The sequence below is a fragment of the Rhinoderma darwinii genome, chromosome 13 (genome assembly GCF_050947455.1).
Source record: "Rhinoderma darwinii isolate aRhiDar2 chromosome 13, aRhiDar2.hap1, whole genome shotgun sequence".
Classification (NCBI taxonomy): Eukaryota; Metazoa; Chordata; class Amphibia; order Anura; family Rhinodermatidae; genus Rhinoderma; species Rhinoderma darwinii.
Window position 1 is genome coordinate 65,183,462 of NC_134699.1, and position 23,998 is coordinate 65,207,459.

The 23,998-nt window shown below is 47.9% G+C and overlaps 1 protein-coding gene across 2 annotated transcripts in view; it reads left to right on the plus strand.

Moving 5' to 3' along the window:
* The first annotated feature begins 5 nt into the window (after nt 1–5).
* Nucleotides 6–23,998, plus strand: part of DNAH9 (dynein axonemal heavy chain 9) — a 207,294-nt gene continuing 183,301 nt past the window's right edge. For both annotated transcript variants that reach the window (XM_075846330.1, XM_075846331.1), the window contains exons 1-3: nt 6–141; nt 4,383–4,475; nt 16,728–17,276. In XM_075846330.1, the coding sequence (XP_075702445.1) occupies nt 16,920–17,276 (357 nt within the window). In that variant the 5' untranslated portion in view covers nt 6–141; nt 4,383–4,475; nt 16,728–16,919. The remainder of the gene's footprint in view (nt 142–4,382; nt 4,476–16,727; nt 17,277–23,998) is intronic.

A 23,998-nucleotide genomic window follows, 5' to 3' on the forward strand; every position in this document is an offset into this window, starting at 1 on the left:
CATTTGATTGGCGCGGCGCAGTAGATAAAAAATAACGGCTGCGAGAAATGGCGGTAAACCGCGCAGCCGGGTGGATTCTCCTGTGCGGCCAGTGTTGTGTGGTAGAAATGAAGTAATGTAATGTGAGGGGAGAAGGGTCTGGTAAATAATACGATGTGATTATTAATGGCGGCAGACGCTTGGAGTTGTACTTACACATTATTGCTGTGGTATCAGGGCCCCTAAAATGGCGACTGTTAGAAACGTTGAATTTATTCCAGTCCCGGACTTTGTAAGGTCTGTGGTAAAAATGATTATTTTGGTGGTGTATGTAAAATATTTCCAGGATGTTTAAGGTTGTGACGTATAATCGTCGCGTCGACAGAAGCGCCACCTCTCTCCGCCATTGTTTGCATATGTCTCCTGTATCTGATAAATCTGAAGAAATGGCGCCCTACGAAAATCGCACGTTCTAAAGATTGTCCTATAAATGACCGCTCACGTTTCTTATATAAATCTGGCGCTGGATTACGACGTAATAATTCTGGCTTTTTTTTTTCCCTCGTAATTTGCACAATTTTGTCACCTTTTTTTTTTTTATCAGCGGTCGTTTCTATTCACTTCAAGGAGCTGAGGTGGGATGTAGTGTTACGTTGCAAGGCGTCATCACCAAAACGTAACGGAAGCGTTTTTTTTTACCGTAAAGTAAAATAAATTGCTGCAAAGACTCCTCACGTAGAGCCCCCCCACCCTCCGTACTCGCCAGGGTTGCATTTACATGAAGCGGTTTGGGTCGTGGCGGTTTTGCGATGCGTCTATTAATCGTGCGTTTTGCGCAAAAATAAAAGCTTCTTTGGATGTATTAGGGCTGGACTGACGCTACTCCGAATTTGTTTGTTTTTAATGCCGTTTTTTACCGCGGTCGGATGTTACATTAACGTCAAATATCTGATGCTCTTCGTAATACTGCGTTTTGGTTCGTGGCATTTTTGAGCCGATTTCGTGGTCAGTGGCGTTTTTTTAAATTTGGCGTTTTTTCAGGCGTCTTTTGCGTAGACTTCTCTGTGGGACTTCAAATCCGCCATAAAAACGCACGTACCAAATTAAAATCGCCACAAAACCGTGTGTGACGGAGGCTTTGCGCTGCTGACGGCCCTTTAGTAAAAAGTGGGTGGGGCTTAGTGGAATGGGTGGTGTCACCCACGACCCGACACGAATGTCTCTCAATTATAAAGATCTCTGCTGTCAGTGAATGAAAACCATCATTTTTTTAGCGAAGGAAGACCCATCCTGACCTGATACATTGTAACAGAATCTCTGCTGTGAAAAGTTTTATATTGTATGGGTGCATTTGGATGAGTTTTTATTCTTTTTAGCCGTGTGACAAACCACGCATCAGGGATTTACTACCGTTTGCCACGGTTTTCAGCCATTTTTAACCTCATCGGCGTGTGTATATATATATATAGCGGTCAATGGCGACTGCGGCATCTAAGGCCCCATGTACGCGACCGAGCTCGTAATTATAGTCCGTGATTACGGGCGTGGCCGGCCGCTGACAGTCATCCGTGTTTGCGGGTCGTTCTCCCATTATAAAGTATGGGAGCACGGTCCGTAAATTAAAAAAATAGGACATGTTCTATTTTTTTACGGAGGGTTTCTACGGCACGGACGCCGTCCTGTGAATATACAGGAAGGGGTCAGTCCGCCGTGGAAACGAGTGCGTCCGTATTTACAGACGACCTCTACGGTCGTGTGCATGGGGCCTAAGCCGTGAAAAAGAGGGGGGCAGCCCCTTCCGATGTCTCATTGCCCCCTCTGGGTGAAGCATTCGTGGGCTGCAGATGGTTGTCGTGGCAGCTACGGGGGCCAAATGAAATCACGATAAAGTCTCAGGAACGGGTAAGAACTACAGCTCGTCCCGCAAAGAATATCTCGTACCGCTCAATCGGCGGAAAAATAACAAGTCCTGGCTCTGAATATGGCGAAACAAAGGGAATTTTATTGTGAACTATTCTCTTTTTTTTTTTTTTTCCTTGTAAAAGTCGTTTTTTGAATTTTTTCCACAAGTCAGGAAATATTATCAATTAGATTCTAATTTATAACATTTCCATGTGCTGGCCACTAGAGGGAGCAATTCCCAAAATTGCAGCATTGGCATGTGGTAAAGCAACCTCATTGATTTATGCTGCAAATTTGTAGTGGACACACTCGCTCTAGTGTCCTCACACAATCCCCCCTCCCTTATTCTGACTAGTTCCAGGAGAAGGAGGTGGTTGAATCGTCAAACCTCCTACACTGTGTGCCGCCATTTTCTGAGTGACTGCACAGTGTAGGAGGATTAGATACAGTGCTCAGCTGACAGTATAACACTAACATACACAACTTACCTGCCGCCGCTCCTATTCCTTGCGTCTTCGCTTCCTTGAACATATGACCGGAAGGCGTCATCTTACTGTCCAGCTGCGGCTTCTGGTCCACATGAAAATGGCGCCGGATGTCGCTCTGCCTAAGACTTTCCTTTTGGACTGTGTGGGAGCAGCGCATGCGTCGTTCTCACACAGCCGGCGTACGCTATAGTGAATGGAACGGCTCCCTCTCGCATTCTCTATGGGCCTGTATGTGCCGTATTCCATCTCTAGGTGGCGTTAATCGACCCATACAGAGATGAAAAAAAAAATGGCAGCCCCCATAGAGAAGTAAAAGAAAGTACACAGTAAAAAGTTTAAAGTCACAACACTAATAAATAAAATTTTTGTTTTATATTTTATTAACCCCTTCCCGACATTTGACGCATTCATACACCAAAGTCGGGTAGGGGAAGTATGGAGCGGGCTCACATAGTGAATCCGCTCCATATGATGCCGGTGTCGTCTGTTTGTTACAGCCGACACTTCAGAGTAACGAGCGGTATCACATTCTAGCGCGATCCCGCAAGTTTAACTCGTTAAATGCTGCAGTCAATAGCGACCGCAGCATTTAAATCGTTAGAAAGAGGGGGGTGACCCCCTCTAACAGCTCATTGCCCCCCCCCCCCCGCCGCAACGCAATCGCGGGGGGGCGATGGTTGCAATGGCTGCCTGGGGGCCTAATGAAGCCCCCCAGGTCCGCCATCTTTGTACACCTATTAAGCGCAGCCTCCGACCTGTCAGAATCCCGATATACTGCAATACATTAGTATCTAACGATCGCTGGTTGGAGTCCCCTAGGGGGACTAATAAAAAAAAAGTATAAAGGAGTTCAATAAAGTTGCATCTTTTTGTGTAAAAAAAAAAAATATATATAAGTTCAAAAAACCCCCATTTTCCCCCTAGAGCATAGTAAAAAATAAACATAATTGGTATCGCCGCGTCCGTAAAAGTCTGAACTATCACAATATATAATTATTTACCCCGCACGGTGAACGCCGTAAAAAAAATAATGTAAACGCCAGGATCTCTATTTTGTGGTCACCTAATTCCCCACAAAAAATGAAATAAAAAGTGATCAAACCATCACAAGTACCCCAAAATGGTATCATTAAAAACTACATCTTATCCCACAAAAAATAAGCCCTCATACCACGTAATCTACGGAAAAATAAAAACGTTACGGAATTTAGTGACACAAAATACATTTTATTTTTTACACCTAGGTTTTTACTTGTAAAATATAGAAAAAACGATATATATTTGGCATCACTGTAATCGTATTGACCCGCAGAATAAAGTTAACATGTTGTTTTAATTGCACAGCGAATTCCGTAAAAACGACGCGCAAAAAGCAATAGAGAAATCAGTTTTTCTCATTTTCTACCCCACAAATAATTTTTCCCCGTTTCCTAGTACATTATATGGCAGAATAAATGGTACTCCGAAAAACTACAACTCGTCCCGCAAAAATCAATCCCTCATAGGACTAGATCGACGGAAAAATAAAGACGTTATGGCTTCTGGAAGGTGGGGAGGAAAAAACGAAAATGAAAATCTGAAAAATGGCTGCGGCGGGAAGGGGTTAAAAGCAATATAATAAAATAAAAAAGAAATCATGACCCCTTCCCTTTAACGCCGTAAAAATGAAACCCAAAATACAATGGAGGAATCGCTGTTTTTTTTTTTTCCATTCCACTGTATTTTTTTCTCCCCAGTACATTATATGCTACAAAAAATCATGCCGTGAAAATTTCCAACTCACCCCACAAAAATAAAAATATGGGTTTTGGAAGGTGGGGAGGGGAAAAGTGGAAACAAAAAATGGCTGCGGAGGGAAGGGGTTAATGATTGCTCGCTTTGGAGAACAAGCCCCTCCCCATGCTGCAGGTTTCTGGCGGCACGCTGATCTGAGGGGATCCCATCACCTGTACCCCAGCTCTCTGCGTCTTGTGAAAAAGCATAAATGTCATCAATTCTGTTATGTATTTACAGTAAAACTGAAGATCCAGACCGTGTGGTCAGGCGGCCGGCGCATCGATGGAGGACGGAGCGCACATGCCGCAGGTTTAATTATTATCCGCAGAGGTGAGTGCAGGCGTCCTGCTCTGGTTCTTACAGGGTCCCCATATGATGCCGGGACATGAAGAAGTCCTTTACAATCTGTTGGGGTGGGGTTTCCTGAGATTGAGAAGGGAGGAAGGGTTGCGCTCTATAGATTGCTTTGTATAGAACGCTGGGGGAGATTTATCAAACTTGTAAGGAAAAGTGAAGTAGTTGCCTGTAGCAGCCAATCAAGTTCAAGCTTATTTGTCAACGGCCCTCTTGAAAATGAAAGAAGCAATGTGATTGGTCGCTATTGGCAACCTCTCCACTTTTCCTTTGCACCAGCTTTATAAGTCTCCCCCATAGACTTCAATGGTTTCCAATGATGGGGGTGTGGAAATAACGACATCTCCACAGCGATTGGCCCCAAGATCGCATCTTCAAGTACATGCGATCTGCATGTGTCCCCCCATATACACCGTCAGCAGTGGTGAATTCCAATAATCTAGGGACTGCTGAGGTGTTGGATTAGCGAATACCCTGAACCATTGGACGGATGCACTTACACACACCATGTATACTGAGCGGCTCCCCAGCGACTCCTGTAGATTATGGGACAGTCCTCGGTGCCCGCGCTGCTGTCATTACACACACACACCATGTATATTGAGCGGCTCCCCAGCGACTCCTGTAGATTATGGGACAGTCCTCGGTGCGCGCACTGCTGTCATTACACACACCATGTATACTGAGCGGCTCCCCAGCGACTCCTGTAGATTATGGGACATTCCTCGGTGCGCGCGCTGCTGTCATTACACACACACCATGTATACTGAGCGGCTCCCCAGCGACTCCTGTAAATTATGGGACAGTCCTCGGTGCCCACGCTGCTGTCATTACACACACCATGTATACTGAGCGGCTCCCCAGCGACTCCTGTAGATTATGGGACATTCCTCGGTGCGCGCGCTGCTGTCATTACACACACCATGTATACTGAGCGGCTCCCCAGCGACTCCTGTAGATTATGGGACAGTCCTCGGTGCCCGCGCTGCTGTCATTACACACACCATGTATACTGAGCGGCTCCCCAGCGACTCCTGTAGATTATGGGACAGTCCTCGGTGCCCGCGCTGCTGTCATTACACACACCATGTATACTGAGCGGCTCCCCAGCGACTCCTGAAGATTATGGGACAGTCCTCGGTGCCCGCGCTGCTGTCATTACACACACACACCATGTATACTGAGCGGCTCCCCAGCGACTCCTGTAGATTATGGGACAGTCCTCGGTGCGCGCACTGCTGTCATTACACACACACCATGTATACTGAGCGGCTCCCCAGCGACTCCTGTAGATTATGGGACAGTCCTCGGTGCGCGCACTGCTGTCATTACACACACCATATATACTGAGCGGCTCCCCAGCGACTCCTGTAGATTATGGGACATTCCTCGGTGCCCGCGCTGCTGTGATTACACACACACAAACCATGTATACTGAGCGGCTCCCCAGCGACTCCTGAAGATTATGGGACAGTCCTCGGTGCCCACGCTGCTGTCATTACACACACACACCATGTATACTGAGCGGCTCCCCAGCGACTCCTGTAGATTATGGGACAGTCCTCGGTGCCCGCGCTGCTGTCATTACACACACACACACCATGTATACTGAGCGGCTCCCCAGCGACTCCTGTAGATTATGGGACAGTCCTCGGTGCCCGCGCTGCTGTCATTACACACACCATGTATACTGAGCGGCTCCCCAGCGACTCCTGTAGATTATGGGACATTCCTCGGTGCGCGCACTGCTGTCATTACACACACACCATGTATACTGAGCGGCTCCCCAGCGACTCCTGTAGATTATGGGACAGTCCTCGGTGCGCGCACTGCTGTCATTACACACACCATGTATACTGAGCGGCTCCCCAGCGACTCCTGTAGATTATGGGACATTCCTCGGTGCCCGCGCTGCTGTCATTACACACACAATGTATACTGAGCGGCTCCCCAGCGACTCCTGTAGATTATGGGACATTCCTCGGTGCCCGCGCTGCTGTCATTACACACACACACACCATGTATACTGAGCGGCTCCCCAGCGACTCCTGTAGATTATGGGACATTCCTCGGTGCCCGCGCTGCTGTCATTACACACACCATGTATACTGAGCGGCTCCCCAGCGACTCCTGTAGATTATGGGACAGTCCTAGGTGCGCGCGCTGCTGTCATTACACACACACCATGTATATTGAGCGGCTCCCCAGCGACTCCTGTAGATTATGGGACAGTCCTCGGTGCGCGCACTGCTGTCATTACACACACCATGTATACTGAGCGGCTCCCCAGCGACTCCTGAAGATTATGGGACAGTCCTCGGTGCCCACGCTGCTGTCATTACACACACACCATGTATACTGAGCGGCTCCCCAGCGACTCCTGAAGATTATGGGACAGTCCTCTGTGCCCACGCTGCTGTCATTACACACACACACCATGTATACTGAGCGGCTCCCCAGCGACTCCTGTAGATTATGGGACATTCCTCGGTGCGCGCACTGCTGTCATTACACACACACCATGTATATTGAGCGGCTCCCCAGCGACTCCTGTAGATTATGGGACAGTCCTCGGTGCGCGCACTGCTGTCATTACACACACCATGTATACTGAGCGGCTCCCCAGCGACTCCTGAAGATTATGGGACAGTCCTCGGTGCCCACGCTGCTGTCATTACACACACACCATGTATACTGAGCGGCTCCCCAGCGACTCCTGAAGATTATGGGACAGTCCTCGGTGCCCACGCTGCTGTCATTACACACACACACCATGTATACTGAGCGGCTCCCCAGCGACTCCTGTAGATTATGGGACATTCCTCGGTGCGCGCACTGCTGTCATTACACACACACCATGTATATTGAGCGGCTCCCCAGCGACTCCTGTAGATTATGGGACAGTCCTCGGTGCGCGCACTGCTGTCATTACACACACCATGTATACTGAGCGGCTCCCCAGCGACTCCTGAAGATTATGGGACAGTCCTCGGTGCCCACGCTGCTGTCATTACACACACACCATGTATACTGAGCGGCTCCCCAGCGACTCCTGAAGATTATGGGACAGTCCTCGGTGCCCACGCTGCTGTCATTACACACACACACCATGTATACTGAGCGGCTCCCCAGCGACTCCTGTAGATTATGGGACAGTCCTCGGTGCCCGCGCTGCTGTCATTACACACACCATGTATACTGAGCGGCTCCCCAGCGACTCCTGTAGATTATGGGACTTTCCTCGGTGCCCGCGCTGCTGTCATTACACACACCATGTATACTGAGCGGCTCCCCAGCGACTCCTGTAGATTATGGGACATTCCTCGGTGCGCGCACTGCTGTCATTACACACACACCATGTATACTGAGCGGCTCCCCAGCGACTCCTGTAGATTATGGGACATTCCTCGGTGCCCGCGCTGCTGTCATTACACACACACCATGTATACTGAGCGGCTCCCCAGCGACTCCTGTAGATTATGGGACAGTCCTCGGTGCCCGCGCTGCTGTCATTACACACACACACCATGTATACTGAGCGGCTCCCCAGCGACTCCTGTAGATTATGGGACAGTCCTCGGTGCCCGCGCTGCTGTCATTACACACACCATGTATACTGAGCGGCTCCCCAGCGACTCCTGTAGATTATGGGACATTCCTCGGTGCCCGCGCTGCTGTCATTACACACACCATGTATACTGAGCGGCTCCCCAGCGACTCCTGTAGATTATGGGACATTCCTCGGTGCCCGCGCTGCTGTCATTACACACACAATGTATACTGAGCGGCTCCCCAGCGACTATTGTAGATTATGGGACAGTCCTCGGTGCCCGCACTGCTGTCATTACACACACACACCATGTATACTGAGCGGCTCCCCAGCGACTCCTGTAGATTATGGGACAGTCCTCGGTGCGCGCGCTGCTGTCATTACACACACAATGTATACTGAGCGGCTCCCCAGCGACTCCTGTAGATTATGGGACAGTCCTCGGTGCCCGCTCTGGTGTCATTACACACACAATGTATACTGAGCAGCTCCCCAGCGACTCCTGTAGATTATGGGACAGTCGTCGGTGCGCGCACTGCTGTCATTACACACACCATGTATACTGAGCAGCTCCCCAGCGACTCCTGTAGATTATGGGACAGTCCTCGGTGCGCGCACTGCTGTCATTACACACACCATATATACTGAGCGGCTCCCCAGCGACTCCTGTAGATTATGGGACATTCCTCGGTGCCCGCGCTGCTGTCATTACACACACAATGTATACTGAGCGGCTCCCCAGCGACTCCTGTAGATTATGGGACAGTCCTCGGTGCCCGCGCTGCTGTCATTACACACACAATGTATACTGAGCGGCTCCCCAGCGACTCCTGTAGATTATGGGACAGTCCTCGGTGCCCGCTCTGGTGTCATTACACACACAATGTATACTGAGCAGCTCCCCAGCGACTCCTGTAGATTATGGGACAGTCGTCGGTGCGCGCACTGCTGTCATTACACACACCATGTATACTGAGCAGCTCCCCAGCGACTCCTGTAGATTATGGGACAGTCCTCGGTGCGCGCACTGCTGTCATTACACACACCATATATACTGAGCGGCTCCCCAGCGACTCCTGTAGATTATGGGACATTCCTCGGTGCCCGCGCTGCTGTCATTACACACACAATGTATACTGAGCGGCTCCCCAGCGACTCCTGTAGATTATGGGACAGTCCTTGGTGCACGCGCTGGTGTCATTACACACACACACACACCATGTATACTGAGCGGCTCCCCATCGACTCCTGAAGATTATGGGACTGTCCTCGGTGCCCGCGCTGCTGTCATTACACACACACACCATGTATACTGAGCGGCTCCCCATCGACTCCTGAAGATTATGGGACTGTCCTCGGTGCCCGCTCTGGTGTCATTACACACACACACACACACCCCATGTATACTGAGCGGCTCCCCAGCGACTCTTGTAGATTATGGGACAGTCCTCGGTGCCCGCGCTGCTGTCATTACACACACCATGTATACTGAGCGGCTCCCCAGCGACTCCTGTAGATTATGGGACAGTCCTTGGTGCACGCGCTGGTGTCATTACACACACACCCATGTATACTGAGCGGCTCCCCAGCGACTCCTGTATATTATGGGACAGTCCTCGGTGCCCGCGCTGCTGTCATTACACACACCATGTATACTGAGCGGCTCCCCAGCGACTCCTGTAGATTATGGGACAGTCCTTGGTGCACGCGCTGGTGTCATTACACACACACACACCATGTATACTGAGCGGCTCCCCAGCGACTCCTGTAGATTATGGGACAGTCCTCGGTGCGCGCACTGCTGTCATTACACACACCATGTATACCGAGCGGCTCCCCAGCGACTCCTGTAGATTATGGGACAGTCCTCGGTGCGCGCGCTGCTGTCATTACACACACACCATGTATACTGAGCGGCTCCCCAGCGACTCCTGTAGATTATGGGACAGTCCTCGGTGCCCGCGCTGCTGTCATTACACACACACACCATGTATACTGAGCGGCTCCCCAGCGACTCCTGAAGATTATGGGACTGTCCTCGGTGCCCGCTCTGGTGTCATTACACACACACACACACACACCATGTATACTGAGCGGCTCCCCAGCGACTCCTGTAGATTATGGGACAGTCCTCGGTGCCCGCTCTGGTGTCATTACACACACACACACACACACCATGTATACTGAGTGGCTCCCCAGCGACTCCTGTAGATTATGGGACAGTCCTCGGTGCGCGCACTGCTGTCATTACACACACCATGTATACTGAGTGGCTCCCCAGCGACTCCTGTAGATTATGGGACATTCCTCGGTGCGCGCGCTGCTGTCATTACACACACCATGTATACTGAGTGGCTCCCCAGCGACTCCTGTAGATTATGGGACAGTCCTCGGTGCGCGCACTGCTGTCATTACACACACACCATGTATACTGAGCGGCTCCCCAGCGACTCCTGTAGATTATGGGACAGTCCTCGGTGCCCGCTCTGCTGTCATTACACACACACACCATGTATACTGAGCGGCTCCCCAGCGACTCCTGTAGATTATGGGACAGTCCTCGGTGCCCGCTCTGCTGTCATTACACACACACCGGCACCACACTGAGGTTACATCTCTGTTGTGCTCCTCTGAGACTTTCCCATGGATTCTGGAGCTGTACAAGACCTGCCACTGACCCATTAGAAGACACTTTGTGGTAAGAATCGCATCGAATAAACTCATCATGCAAAATTAACAAATGCACCAAATCGCAGTAAAAACGCAGGCGTTTTTTTGGATGCGGTTCTATCTGCACTTCATCCGCAACATGTGAATGGATCCTTTAGGCTCCATGCACACAACCGTATTTTTCATCAGTAATTACAGACCCATTCATTTCTATTGGCCACGGACCCCTTTTAGTATTTTTACGGATGGGTGTCCGTGCTGAAAAAATGATAGAACCCGTCGTAATTACTGAAAAGAATAGGACAAGGACTCTCCCAAAGAAGTCTATGGGAGCTTCCGTAAATAGGGATGGCTATGGATGTGCATCTGTATACCGTCCATATTTACCGAAGCGTTGCTATGCAACATGCTGATGACATTATTTGCATCCTCCCTCTTTTTTTACGGATCCGTATATACGGATGAAATATGGATGAAATGCGGATGCCTACTGATCCGTATTGACGGACTGTATTTCGGGATAGATGAAAATACGGTCGTGTGCATGGGGCCTTTATATATATTTTTTATCTTAGATAATGCACTTCTGGGTGGTTAGGAGGGGATCTGGCCACTTAAAGAGGCTCTGTCACCACATTATAAGTGCCCTGTCACCTACATAATGAGATGGACGCTGTAATGTAGGTGACAGTAATGCTTTTTATTTAGAAAAACGATCTATTTTTACCACTTTATGAGCCATTTTTAACTTTATGCTAATTAGTTTCTTAATGCCCAAGTGGGCGTGTTTTTACTTTAGACCAAGTGGGCGTTGTACAGGGGAGTGTATGACGCTGACCAATCAGCATCATGCACTCCTCTCCATTCATTTACACTGCACTACGATATAGTTATATCACTATGTGCAGCCACATACACAAGCCCTAACATTACTACAGTGTCCTGACAATGAATACACATGACCATCCAGCCTGGACGTCATGTGTACTCAGAATCCTGACACTTCTGAATCTTTTCTGTGAGATTCCAACAAGGCAAGTGTAATCTCGCGAGTCCGTCACACTGCCTGATGGGTATACAGTATTTGTTTTTGCCCAAGAGCTGTATCTACAAGACAGCGTCTGTTACCTAGCAACATGTGCTGAAGTCCACGAGTGACTACCCTGCTTCTTCAAGTTCTCATGGGAGAAAATGTAGTCACCCACTACACTACAGAAGGACGACCTATCCAGAAAAGTGCAGGTTTGTATGTCGTCGTCCCCCCCCCCTTATTTTAATCACATAGCAAATAATCTAAGGACACAGTGTAACAAAACTACAGCTATAGCATTGGGAGAACTCCATCTTTATAAATAGCATTGACCAAACTAGGACAATGCAGATGACTGACCCGACAGACCTGTAGTGTGAGCAAACATTGTACGAGATAAGAGCCGGGCGCCAGTACATGACAATCTGGGCTTCCCTGTACCGGCTGTTTACATACACATGGGTTTTGTTAGGATTGAACCAATATGGCCGCCACTAGTTCTCACAGGGGCTGTCACCCAGCTTTCCCAGAGTCCCTGAGAGAATGTGTGTCTAGCTGTGCTCTGATACCTCCCCTGTGCCTGTCACTGGCCAGTTTTGCCATTCAGGAGACTGGGAAAGCATTCATCACATTCCCCCAGCTTTCCTACAGTCCGTTACCGCAAACCTGCTGCACTGTGAGGCCCCGTGAGGGTATTTCAGGAATATAGGAAAGCTGGGTGACGACCGTTCTATCCCATCACCATAGTAGTTGGTATCAGGGTAAGTGCACACATAGCGGTCACAGCGTGGCCAAAAATCCCACCCACTTGCGGTTTTACAGTGAATTGCTGAGATTTCTAACTTCATTGTTAATGGGCGCGTGGGTTTTGCTGGTTAAACTGCGGTATTACTTGCAAAATCGCGTGGCCAATAGCGAACTATTTATGATCTGCACGCACCGCACATGAGAGGCGTTTTCAGCTATACGCCGGCGCCGCTACTTGTCCTCACCTCATTGTTAAATAACGTAATAATGACGTGAGGACGCAGCGCCAGCATGTAGCCGAAAACCCCACTCATGTGCGGTGGGTGCAGATTATAAATCAATAGTGATACCGATATTCTGGGCAATTCCACCGGAAATACACCTGCAGAATTACCTGCACATTTGTGGCGTTTTAGCAGAATTCGCATGAACCACACGCCTGTTTTGCTGCGGATTTTGTTTCGTTTTTCACTGAAAATGTCACCCGTCATATTGATAATCCGCACTGCAGGTCGATTTACGTTTAAGAGATTTGTACAGCGGGTGGATGAGGTTTGTTAACATCTCGTCCGCTCTCCTGCTGCTGTGTAAGGCGATGTTCACACAGTCAAAAACGGCTGAAAATCATGGAGGAGATTTCAAGGGAAACCAGCCTCTGATTTCAAGGCGTTTTTGAAGCTTCTTTTAACCCCTTCCCCTGCATTCTGGGCCCTAATGACCAAGCCATTTTTTTAGTTTTTCAATCGTCTCGTCTATAGCTTTTCTATTCTCACGTGGACGTGGCTGTATGAGGACTTGAAGTTGTATTTTTCAATGGCACAGTTTTGGGGTATATATCATTTTTTTTATTAACTTTTTTTTGGGGGGGGGATACAAAAAACCCCGCAATTTAGCAATTTTTCTATGCATTTTACATTTACGCTGTTTACCGTGCGGCGTAAATAACATTACCTTTATTCTATGGGTCGTTACGATTACGACGATACCAAATATGTAGAGTTTTTTTTATGTTTTACTACTTTTACATGATAAAAACACTTTTGAACGAAAACCATTTTATTTTGTCTCGCTGCTTTCCAAGAGCCATAACTTATTATTCCGTCAATGTCGCCATATGAGGTCTTGTTTTTTGCGGGACTTCATTGCTACCGTTCTGGGGTTTATGGTACTTTCTGATGAACCTTTTATTGTTTTTTTGGGGGGGGGAAATGGAAAAAAATAGCAATTTTCAAGGGAAAACAGCTCCTGATTTTCAGCCATTTTTAAATCAAACTAGCGTTTTTCGTGGCCGTTTTTGTAGCTGTTTTTCTATAGTCAATGAAAAATGGCAGCAAAAAACAGCTCAAGAAGTTACATGCACTTTTCACGTGCCATTTTTTGAAAATGAGGCGTAAGAAAACGCCCCGTCGGAACAGAACGCCGTATTTCCCATTGAAATCGATGGGCAGATGTTTGTAGGCGTTCTGCTTCTGATTTTTGAGCCGTTTTTTCAGGACGTTTACGGGCTGAATATAGGTTGTGTGAACATACCCTTATACGCTACAGATTTTCCTCCTGCAAATTCAGAAGGAAGATCCGCAGAACGGACACACGGATCCGCCAAAAAAACAACGTATATGTGCATGGAACCATAGAAATTAATGGTTTAGTATGATATCCCCCAAAAAACAGATAGGACACTGAGGAAAACAGCCGTGTGCACCAGGGGCGTAACTAGGAAAGACTGGGCCCCATAGCAAACTTTTGACTGGGGCCCCCCCTCCCCTGGGTGTCACACAACCCGCCCCCCTTGTAGATAGTGCCTTTTTTACAGCCCCCCCTGTAGATAACGCCATACAGCCCCCCTCTGTAGATAGCGCCATACAGCCCCCTGCAGATAACGCCATACAGCCCCCCCCTGTAGGGAACGCCATACAGCCCCCCCCCTGTAGAGAACGCCATACAGCCCCCCCCCTGTAGGGAACGCCATACAGCTCCCCCCCTGTAGGGAATGCCATACAGTCACCCCCCCCCCCTGTAGGGAACGCCATACAGCGTCCCCCCTCCCAAAAAAATGCGACCTACAGTGTGCCGTACAAGATACATGTATCCCCTCTCCACAGGATCTCCACAGGATAGGGGATACATGAGTGATCGCTGGCAGCGATAGGGAGAACGGGGGACTGAAAGTCCCCCCAAGTTCTTCATGACTCACTTCTGACTTCCGGAGTCTGCTCAGCTCAATAAAGATGAAAGGAGCGCTGGTCACGCATGCGCACAAGCACGACCGGTGCTCCATTCATTTCTACGGAGCTGCCGACACAGACCCCGGAAGTCCGAGGTTTGTGATGGAGAACTTCAGGGGACTTTCAGTCCCCCGTTCTCCCTATCGCTGCCAGCGATCACACATGTATCCCCTGTCCTGTGGAGATCCTGTGGAGATCCTGTGGAGAGGGGATACATGTCCTGTGGAGAGGGGATACATGTCCTGTGGAGAGGGGGGGATACATGTCCTGTGGATATCCTGTGGAGAGGGGATACATGTCCTGTGGAGAGGGGATACATGTCCTGTGGAGAGGGGGGGATACATGTCCTGTGGATATCCTGTGGAGAGGGGATACATGTCCTGTGGAGAGGGGATACATGTCCTGTGGAGAGGGGATACATGTCCTGTGGAGAGGGGATACATGTCCTGTGGAGAGGGGATACATGTCCTGTGGAGAGGGGATACATGTCCTGTGGAGAGGGGATACATGTATTTTGTTCTATTTTGCGCCTTCAGGACCAGACACCGTTTAGCCATTTTTAGCACGTGTTAGTTAAACGGCTATAACTTTTTTATTTGTTGGGCTAACGACGTGATTTTTGCGACGTTTTTCCATAGACAATGCAGGTTTCATTTTTTATCGTTTTTATACACACCTTTTTTGCTATTTTAGAATTTTTATTCATAAACTTTGAAAATAATAGTAAAAAAATACATTTTTTTTTTGGTAATAACATAGTTTTACCCTAAAATAGACCTTTTATTTGTGACCGTCATTGTCTACCGTAAATTTTTATATATTACATGTCTATATTAGGGTAATTGGGTCAGCGCTAGCGTTACAACAATGATTGGGGGGGGGACGTTTTTTTTTTGGGGTGGGTATTTTATGTGTATTTATTATTTACATTTTTATTGCACTTTACTTTATTATTTTTTTATTACTATGGTCTGTCCCCCAAAGGTCAAAAAAGACCTTGGGGGAACTTTATATATTTTTTTTCTTTCTTTTACACCATGTTTTTCCACTGTAACTGGAGCTGCACAGCAGCCCCAGTTACAGGGGAAATCAGCCCTCTCATAGTGACGATTGTCACTAATAGGGCTGTGCTGGGTCTAGTAAGACCCAGCAGCAGTCTGTCACTAACGGCATCCCGGCGATCATGTGACCTGTCACATGATCACCGGGAGGAATAGAGACAGCGCCGCTGCTGCTGTCTCTATTCCTGTACACAGCGTTCATTGAGCGCTGTGTAAAAAGACATCGGAGAAGGCAGAAGCAACGAAAGCTGCTTCTATCCTCTCCTCAGGGTCCCCGGCAGTCACTGACAGCCGGAGACCCGACATTCAGCTGCCCGATCGCGCGGGCAGCAAGTTAAAGCCCGAGCCGTAGAAAGTCTATGGCTCGTGTTTTAAGGACCCTGACCGCTGGCCGTAAAAATACAGCCAGCGGTCGGGAACCAGTTAATGGCAGAGCGGGGAGATACCTCCCTGCTCTGCCGTAGTGTTCAGTGGCGTTCCGCTGTAGCAGCCATAGCGGCTGCTAGCGGAGCCTCCGGCTATGGTGGGGGCCCGTGCCGGCGGGCAACACGGGCCCCCTCATGCCGCGGGCCCCGTAGCAGCCGCTACTGCTGCTACGGCGGTAGTTACGCCACTGGTGTGCACGAGCCCTTAGGCTTGTTCTTTACGTCGAAGTTTAAATGTTTGTGCTTTTTTTCAGCAATCGAAAAACGCACCAAATCACAGTGAAAACACAGTTTCAACCGCAACGTCTGAATAGACCCTTAGGCTGTGTTCAGTTTCGGTACCAAAATCTGCATTCTGGTTGCGACGTCTGAACCCATCCTCCTAGTTCGGGTCGTTTCTCTCCAGTCCCTAATTTCCCCCCTCCGCGGTCACACCCGGTCTGACAAGTTAATCAGTCTCTGTCTGTAGTTACGCAGTTTGGAGCACAATAGTAACGTAACCACCTGTGTCTCTCCACAGCCTCCCCGGGAGAGGACGACCATTGTCCCAACTGCAGCAACCACAACTCTCTGCAACGTGTTGAATACAAACAGAGTTACTATAGCAGCCAAGACAGAAGAAGGCGGCATCCGAGCCAAGAGACTTCAGTCCTCTCTCTCCTCAGCCCCTGCTCACATGAACTGAACAAATCTCTGCCATCTACATGCAAACATGGATGATCCGGTGGCCCCCGCCGCAGATACGAGGCTGCAGTTCATAGAAGAATACGTCCTGAGGACCCTGAAGCTGAAGCCCGACCGCTTCCACAAATGCCTTTCCACAGAGGACAACAAGGCCATCTTCCAGGACTTCTTGGAGAAGGTGGATCAGATGGTGCTGGTGGTGGCCCTTAGCCCTGCCGGGCTGCTGGTCCCCCTGTTAGAGTTCCCCAACTCTATCAAGAATAAAGCGGTGTTCTTCCTGAAGAGGGCCAACGTCTTGCTCAGCCCGGAGTCCATGAAGAGTAGTTTAATATATGGGGATCTGTCCTACGCACCACTGGACCACTTCTCTGCATTGGTGGACGAGGTAAGGGCCAAAAAATGATACGGTTAATTATAGCTGTAGAGGGGCATTCTGCTTGTTGTCAGTGAATGGAAACGTTGTTTACATCAAGAGGCTGGTTTCTCTGTCATGCACCGGTGTCTGCTAAACACGATCAGGTTGGGTTTTCAACCTTTAAAAGCAAGTATTGGATCTTACCATTTGCTGACAACAAGCAGAGAGCTTGAAAAGTGTGATTTGCGGTTACTTGTTAAATCTTGTATACGCTGTGGCAGAAAGCGCCTACTAAAACCGCACTATTTTGCAGATCAAGTGCACCGTGGCATTTTGAAAACTTCAGCCGCCAGTATTGTACTGCACTTTGCTGCAGGTCTACAGTGCGGAATCCGCACTGCAAATTCATAGTACTTTAGTCTGTTGTTCCCTGTTATCAGCCGCTTCAGATTGAGGAGAGGTTGACTGTAGAGTTCTTCAAACGGATAAGTGCAGAAGACTTTCTACCATCATGATCACTACTTCACGTCAAACATCTTCAGTGTTGAGAACCTCTAGAGACAATTCGGCCCTTTTCGCCATCCCATCTTGTAGGAGATGTAGCTATACGCTGCCCTGATGTTACCTGAAGCTCTGTGCCCGTGTGACGCTGCTGCCCCTGTATAGGCAGTGATGTCGAGCTTTTCAATGCCCGAGTCCTTGGCCATAGCGACGAAAGTCCTCTATTCAGGGACACTGGGTTTGGTAAAAGCCCTGATGACACTGTCCACGTATTGTGTATACCTGGGGTAGCTCCACGAGGTTTACGTTTAATGTCTACCTGTGATCGATGCCATACAGTGGCATTAATGACACATAGGCTCCCATATTTAAAAAAAAAAAAACAAACAAACATGGAAGTCTATATTGGAAGTCTGTCAGCGCATAGGAATAGATTTCAATTTGTGGCAGACAGTACATGAAGCGCCACATTTCTGAAGAGGCAAGCGTCACATTTAGCGCCTCTTACCCCACCCGGCTTCTGATAGAGACGGTGTATGAAACGTCTTCGTGAATTCCCCCCCATTGTACACTTGAAAGTTGTAGAACTTTTCATTCCTCAATGGTTAAGCTTGCGTGTAAACGTGCTCGACCGAGCTGAACAGACATGTGCCCGGGGGAGTCTGAGAACATAACAGACAGCTGAACAGGGCTGACTGACCGCAACGTAGAGCAGTAATAGGGGAGCCATTCAGGATCTGTGGAAAGCTGGAGCATCCAGCAGTTTTTGATTCAGAAAAACTTGTATGGTACAGAATTTCTCCAATATCTCTTGGCTAAGGGATGATAGTAACTCGTGTGGTGACTGCAGACCCCGAGGCCGCGCAGGTTTCGTCTTCTATGCTCCGCTGAGCGTCCATCTTGCTTTGTCTCCGGAAGCTGCGGTGGTTACTCTGTCCTTGTGGGATCCAGAGACCCCAGTATTTTTGCATTTCTTAAAGGGAACCTGTCACTGTTTGAAGCCACTAAACTCCCAGCATGCCGTTATGCAGTTGGGTTTTAGCGTTCCAAACCTGCCCACGTCAGAACCGGCTGTTTCGGCGATAGTTAGTAAAAAAAAACAGCGGCAGCATCGGGCGATTGCGCTCATGAAGCCGAGGACCGGGAATTTTGCTTCACTGCACGTGAAGTTGAGTCGGAAAATGAGACACATTTATTTAAGATGTGCGCCATTTTGTGCAAAATACTGGTGCATATGTATGGCAGCCGCGTTCAACAGTCTTAGCAAGTGGTGCCACATTTACCACGCCATGTGTGCCATTTGATAAATTGGCGTACAGTCTCCTAAATTGTTGCATCTCGTGACCAGGTTAATGTCCCCCTAGTTATATATAAACAGCTGGCGTTTTGCTTCTATATAAATCCGCAATGTTCTATGTGAAAAACGAGGCACTTGTTCTGATTTTTGCTTTCTTTGGAATAACTTTGCAATGAAACTATAGCACTGTTTATCCCGATCTTCCCAGTTCATGAATAGAATTTCAGAATGACAGTAAAGACTGACACTCCATTATCATCGGGGAGTGTTTAGCTGCAGAACAGCGCAGATTAGATTGTATGCCGTGTTCCTGGCAAGCCGTTGATCCAGATCGCTGACCTATTATTCGACCTCCTCTCCGGTCATGTTATTATAAACTCAATAATGCGTGGATGTGACACGGGGTGCGCCTATTCTCTAAAAATGAATAATGCAGGTCCTTATTACTCCTATTACTGCCCTTATTATAAGAACCCCCCGCGCTCCGCTGCTTTATTCCAGACCTGACCTCCTAATTAGCTGATTAAAATAAAGGCTTCGATAAGAACAGCAACAATGCTTCATATCATAATAAAAGCCCTCTCCGGTTACCCCGCTGTCCGGCTCATGCTGGGTTTTGTGCTCGTTGCAGGGTCGCAGACAGTACATTTCTGGGTTACCTGCCTGTATAAGAGGTGAACGGGCCGGTGGGTAAATACAGCGCAGCTTGTGCAGTACACGGCGCCAGGGATAGAGGAGGTTTTTTTGGGTTTATCAAGCAGATTATGGCATTGCAGCCCCTGCTTACCTGGGTATAGACATTTTAGATTAATTTTTTTTCTTTAGTTTTTATCTGTCCCACCGTTCCCTGCAATGCAGCTCTGGGATCTATAGCACAGTTCATCTTACTAGTTTGTGAATATAATTCCGGTATAACGGTGAAGACTGACACTCTCCTGATTAGCTGGGGAAATGTAAGACTGCAGATTTTATTCCACTCTGGGTCTGCAGGGAAAAAAGGGTGATATCCCCTATGTAGGTTTCTCCCAGCATCTTCTGGTCTGAATAGGCCCCAAGGCTTCTCACAAGAAGGTGACGCAGGATTATATGTTAGGAGAACTGTCCCCTCGGGGTGCGGGACAGGTGGGAGGTTTGTGATGCTGCTATATGTTTAGCTCACAGATGATTGTCTACACTGATACATTGTAAAAAAAAAAACATCAGCTGTGCGAGCAGGACTAGGTAATGACTGTAAACGATCAGGACAGGTGATATATATTTGTGCTGTTGATGTATTTAGAGGAAAGATACTGGATACAATTTTTGCAAACCATCAGTAGCCAGTTTTGATGTAAAAAAAGAATAATGTTCCCATTCACTGAGAGCAAGCAGAGATCTTGAAAATGGCTAGGAATTTAAACTGCGTATGCTGGAAATGGTGTGCTTTATGCAATCAGCGCTTTTGGCTCTTCATTTGCATAAAAGCATTTCTCTTCCCAATGCAAATTAACCCAGTAATGTACTACTGTATGTAAGGCTGTGACATGGGAGACCTGCGTTCAGCGGATGTGCCGGTGCGTATGCTGAAAGTACCCATAGGCCCCTATTCACCCGGCTTATGCTTTCAGCATCCTCCTTTTTTTTTGTGGTAAACTGTGCTATGCCGTACAGAAGTATACAGTAAAAGAAGTATGACCCACGGTATGTGTTCCTTTACAATGGGGTCCTACTGGGAACGTATCCCACTGTATGCCTATACATGGAGATAGGTCACAGCCTTCTGTCACATTTATACGTCATGAGATCCTTATCGACGTAGACCAGTGACCTAATGTGAACAGAGCCGTATAGATGCCTGTTTACCGACACCCTACAATCGTGGGCATTATAACCAGTAGTTGGTGGGTTAATGCCTGTTTACCGACACCCTACAATCGTGGGCATTATAACCAGTAGTTGGTGGGTTAATGGGTAGAGCTGCGAATTTGGGGGTAAGGTGTGGGTAATATGTGGAAACATGTTAACATCTTACCTGAGAGAAATATAGATAATGCAAAATAACATGTATGTATACTGAAATGTTTTTCTTGAGTTTGTTTGCTCTGTACTTGTTGAAATTCTTAATAAAAAATTCAGATTATGAAAAAAAAAAATGGGTAGAGCTGCAGTCAATTACTCAGTGTGATGGAGCTGCAACACGGACGATGTTTGTTCAGTTGCTAATTGTTTGCTGCCACTGCTTGGAACAATCCACAAAGAGTGGGCACGACCTGCTGTGAATAGATGCGCCGCCGAGGTGGTCCGTATCAGCCTGGACCGGACTGCCTGAGAAACCCTCCAGTTTGTCAGCCGTTTTCGGTCTGCAGCTTCATGGGGGATGTCTTGTAGCATCTTTAAAGTTGCAACCTGCGTCAGCGTGCAAATGTGTTGTGTTGCCAACACTCGCTCTCCCCTATAGAAGGTGTGGAAAGCTACAACAAGAGATGCAGGCTGGCAGCACTGACAAGTTTGACAACTCTCTAGTATACTCTCTTGTTTACATCCAGGGACTGAAAAGCCATAGTCATTGAGCTTGTTACTAGTCATCAGTGCGGACACTCCTCTGTGAGGTAAACACAGCCGCAGCACAAATCTCTCTTCTGTCCTGTAGAAAGAAAACCATTCCTGTGAGCTGTACAGGTTTTAGCCCCTGGATGTAAACATGAATTCTTCCATTTCTTACAGCAAGCAGAGATCCATACCCCCTGCGTATTGCTTGTACAGTGCGCTGCAGATAAATGATAGCTGAGTTGCTAGATCACATTCCTCTATGTACACAGGGCTTACCGGGCATTCACAGGCTTCTGTGGCATTTCAAGGGTTAAAGGGCCACAGGCCATTAGTAGTGCCAAGTTTGTGTGTACAGTTGCCACAGGGACGGAGCATTGTCCAGGGCCTCCCCTGCAGAGGACATTGAGGTCACGGATAGCGATTGATGCTCCATATGTAGTTGGTGAATAGACTCTGCGATCCTGTCTCTTCATTATTAAATGTCGCCAGGCTGGATGCTCTCCGCAGAGTATGGTTTGATTTGAGGCCAGGAAATGATCTGGGTTGGGGGGCCTGGTAAGTGATGTCATCAGGTGTGATGACATGAGAACTGCATTAATCCAGAGGTACAACCTGTGTTAGGGTATGTGCACACACACTAATTACGTCCGTAATTGACGGACGTATTTCGGCCGCAAGTAGTGGACCGAACTCAGTGCAGGGAGCTGGGCTCCAAGCATCATACTTATGTACGATGCTAGGAGTCCCTGCCTCGCTGCCGGACAACTGTCCCGTACTGAAAACATGATTACAGTACGGGACAGTTGTCCGGCAGCGAGGCAGGGACTCCTAGCATCGTATATAACTATGATGCTAGGAGCCCGGCTCCCTGCACTGAGTTCGGTCCGGAACTTGCGGCCGAAATACGTCCGTCAATTACGGACATAATTAGTGTGTGTGCACATACCCTCATAGTACAAAGCGGCAGCCACAATTCTGCTGGTTGCTCTTGGAAACAGTCAGCAAGCCTTTAGACAGACACCCCTTAACCGCTTAGGTGAGCTTCTATAATTCAGGGAGCAGTTGAAGCGGTTGTCTCTTGAAGACCACCCCTGTGCATAGTTAGACGGACTCGAGATGTCCTTGTATTACATGGACAGCCTTTTGTTTGCCTTGCATCGACCGCAGCTTCCCTGGTAATCCGCTGTTTGCCGGGAGCCGGACTCGTTCTGAAAGCGGAGATCTCTGATGAGGCTACCCCTTTATTCTCTCAATCCAATTACTGTGCAGTGTCTGGTGTAAAGACTGCACTTCCCAGAATGCAACTCACCAGAGCAAGCTCTGTGCAGACACTGAACAAGCAGTACAATTTAGAACCAGTAAGTCGAGAAAACCATAGATTATAATTTAAAAGGGTATAAGAGATCTATATGGGTATATGCCTAGCATATGAAGTTGATAAAATAGTGGGGGGGTCGTCCCCCACTGGAGAAAAAAAAGGAACTATAAAGAGAAGTAGTGAGACCCACACCCCAGTGTTTTGTCGATTTTTAGAAAAGGGTTGTCCAAGTGAGACTAAGTTCCAAACAAAAGTTATTGCTGACGGTTCGTTTCATTTTTTGGGGAAAGTGCGGTCAAAACGCGTTATGTGAATAGACTCTAATTGTAGTAGTGGTAGCAGATTCTTTTATCTAACTTGGCCACTAGATGGCAATGTTGTTCTGAGGATCCATCCATCCACCTTCTCCTTGGCTCTTCTCATTTGGAAAGAATTAGGGGAAATTAATGATTGGACAGACGCTCAACGAGCTTCTCTTAATGGGGCAGCCGCTACCAAGCAGATAAAATCAGTTTCTTTAGAAAAGCTTAGCCAGCCGGAATGTGTCTTCACTTTGTTTTTGTTTCTTATCATGAAAAATGAATATGAATGTATTGTTTTTTTATGTGGACTGTATTAAATTAATAACCATGATTCATTTGTCTCCATCGCTTTAATCCAAAAAATACAGTAAAGCCGTTGGATAGAACTGACAAATGTTAGTATTACTTGGGGATTTAATAATGGCCTTCCTGTCTGTTTGTGACCGGTCAAGGGCTCTACAGTAACAAGTATTGCAGTGGAGCAGGGGAAATTGTATAAATATCTGTATGGTGCTCATCTTCAGCCAATAGCTAGTCACATTACAGCAGATCTGCTAGCTCCGCCCTTATTGATGCCCCTCCCCTCAGTCTATGCGGCAGTCTCCTGATGATCGTCTTTTTGTCACTGGCGATTTTAGTTTCTTGTAGTTTTATAATTCTTCTGTTGTTGCTGTAATGGAAATCAACTCTCCAGGCACTGACTTCCTTCAGAGTTTCTGCTTATAAACCGCAGTCTATTTGAATGAGCAGAGCTGCAATGCAAAGTATGGAGGAGTGACAGGGACGCAGCCTGAGACGAGGTGGA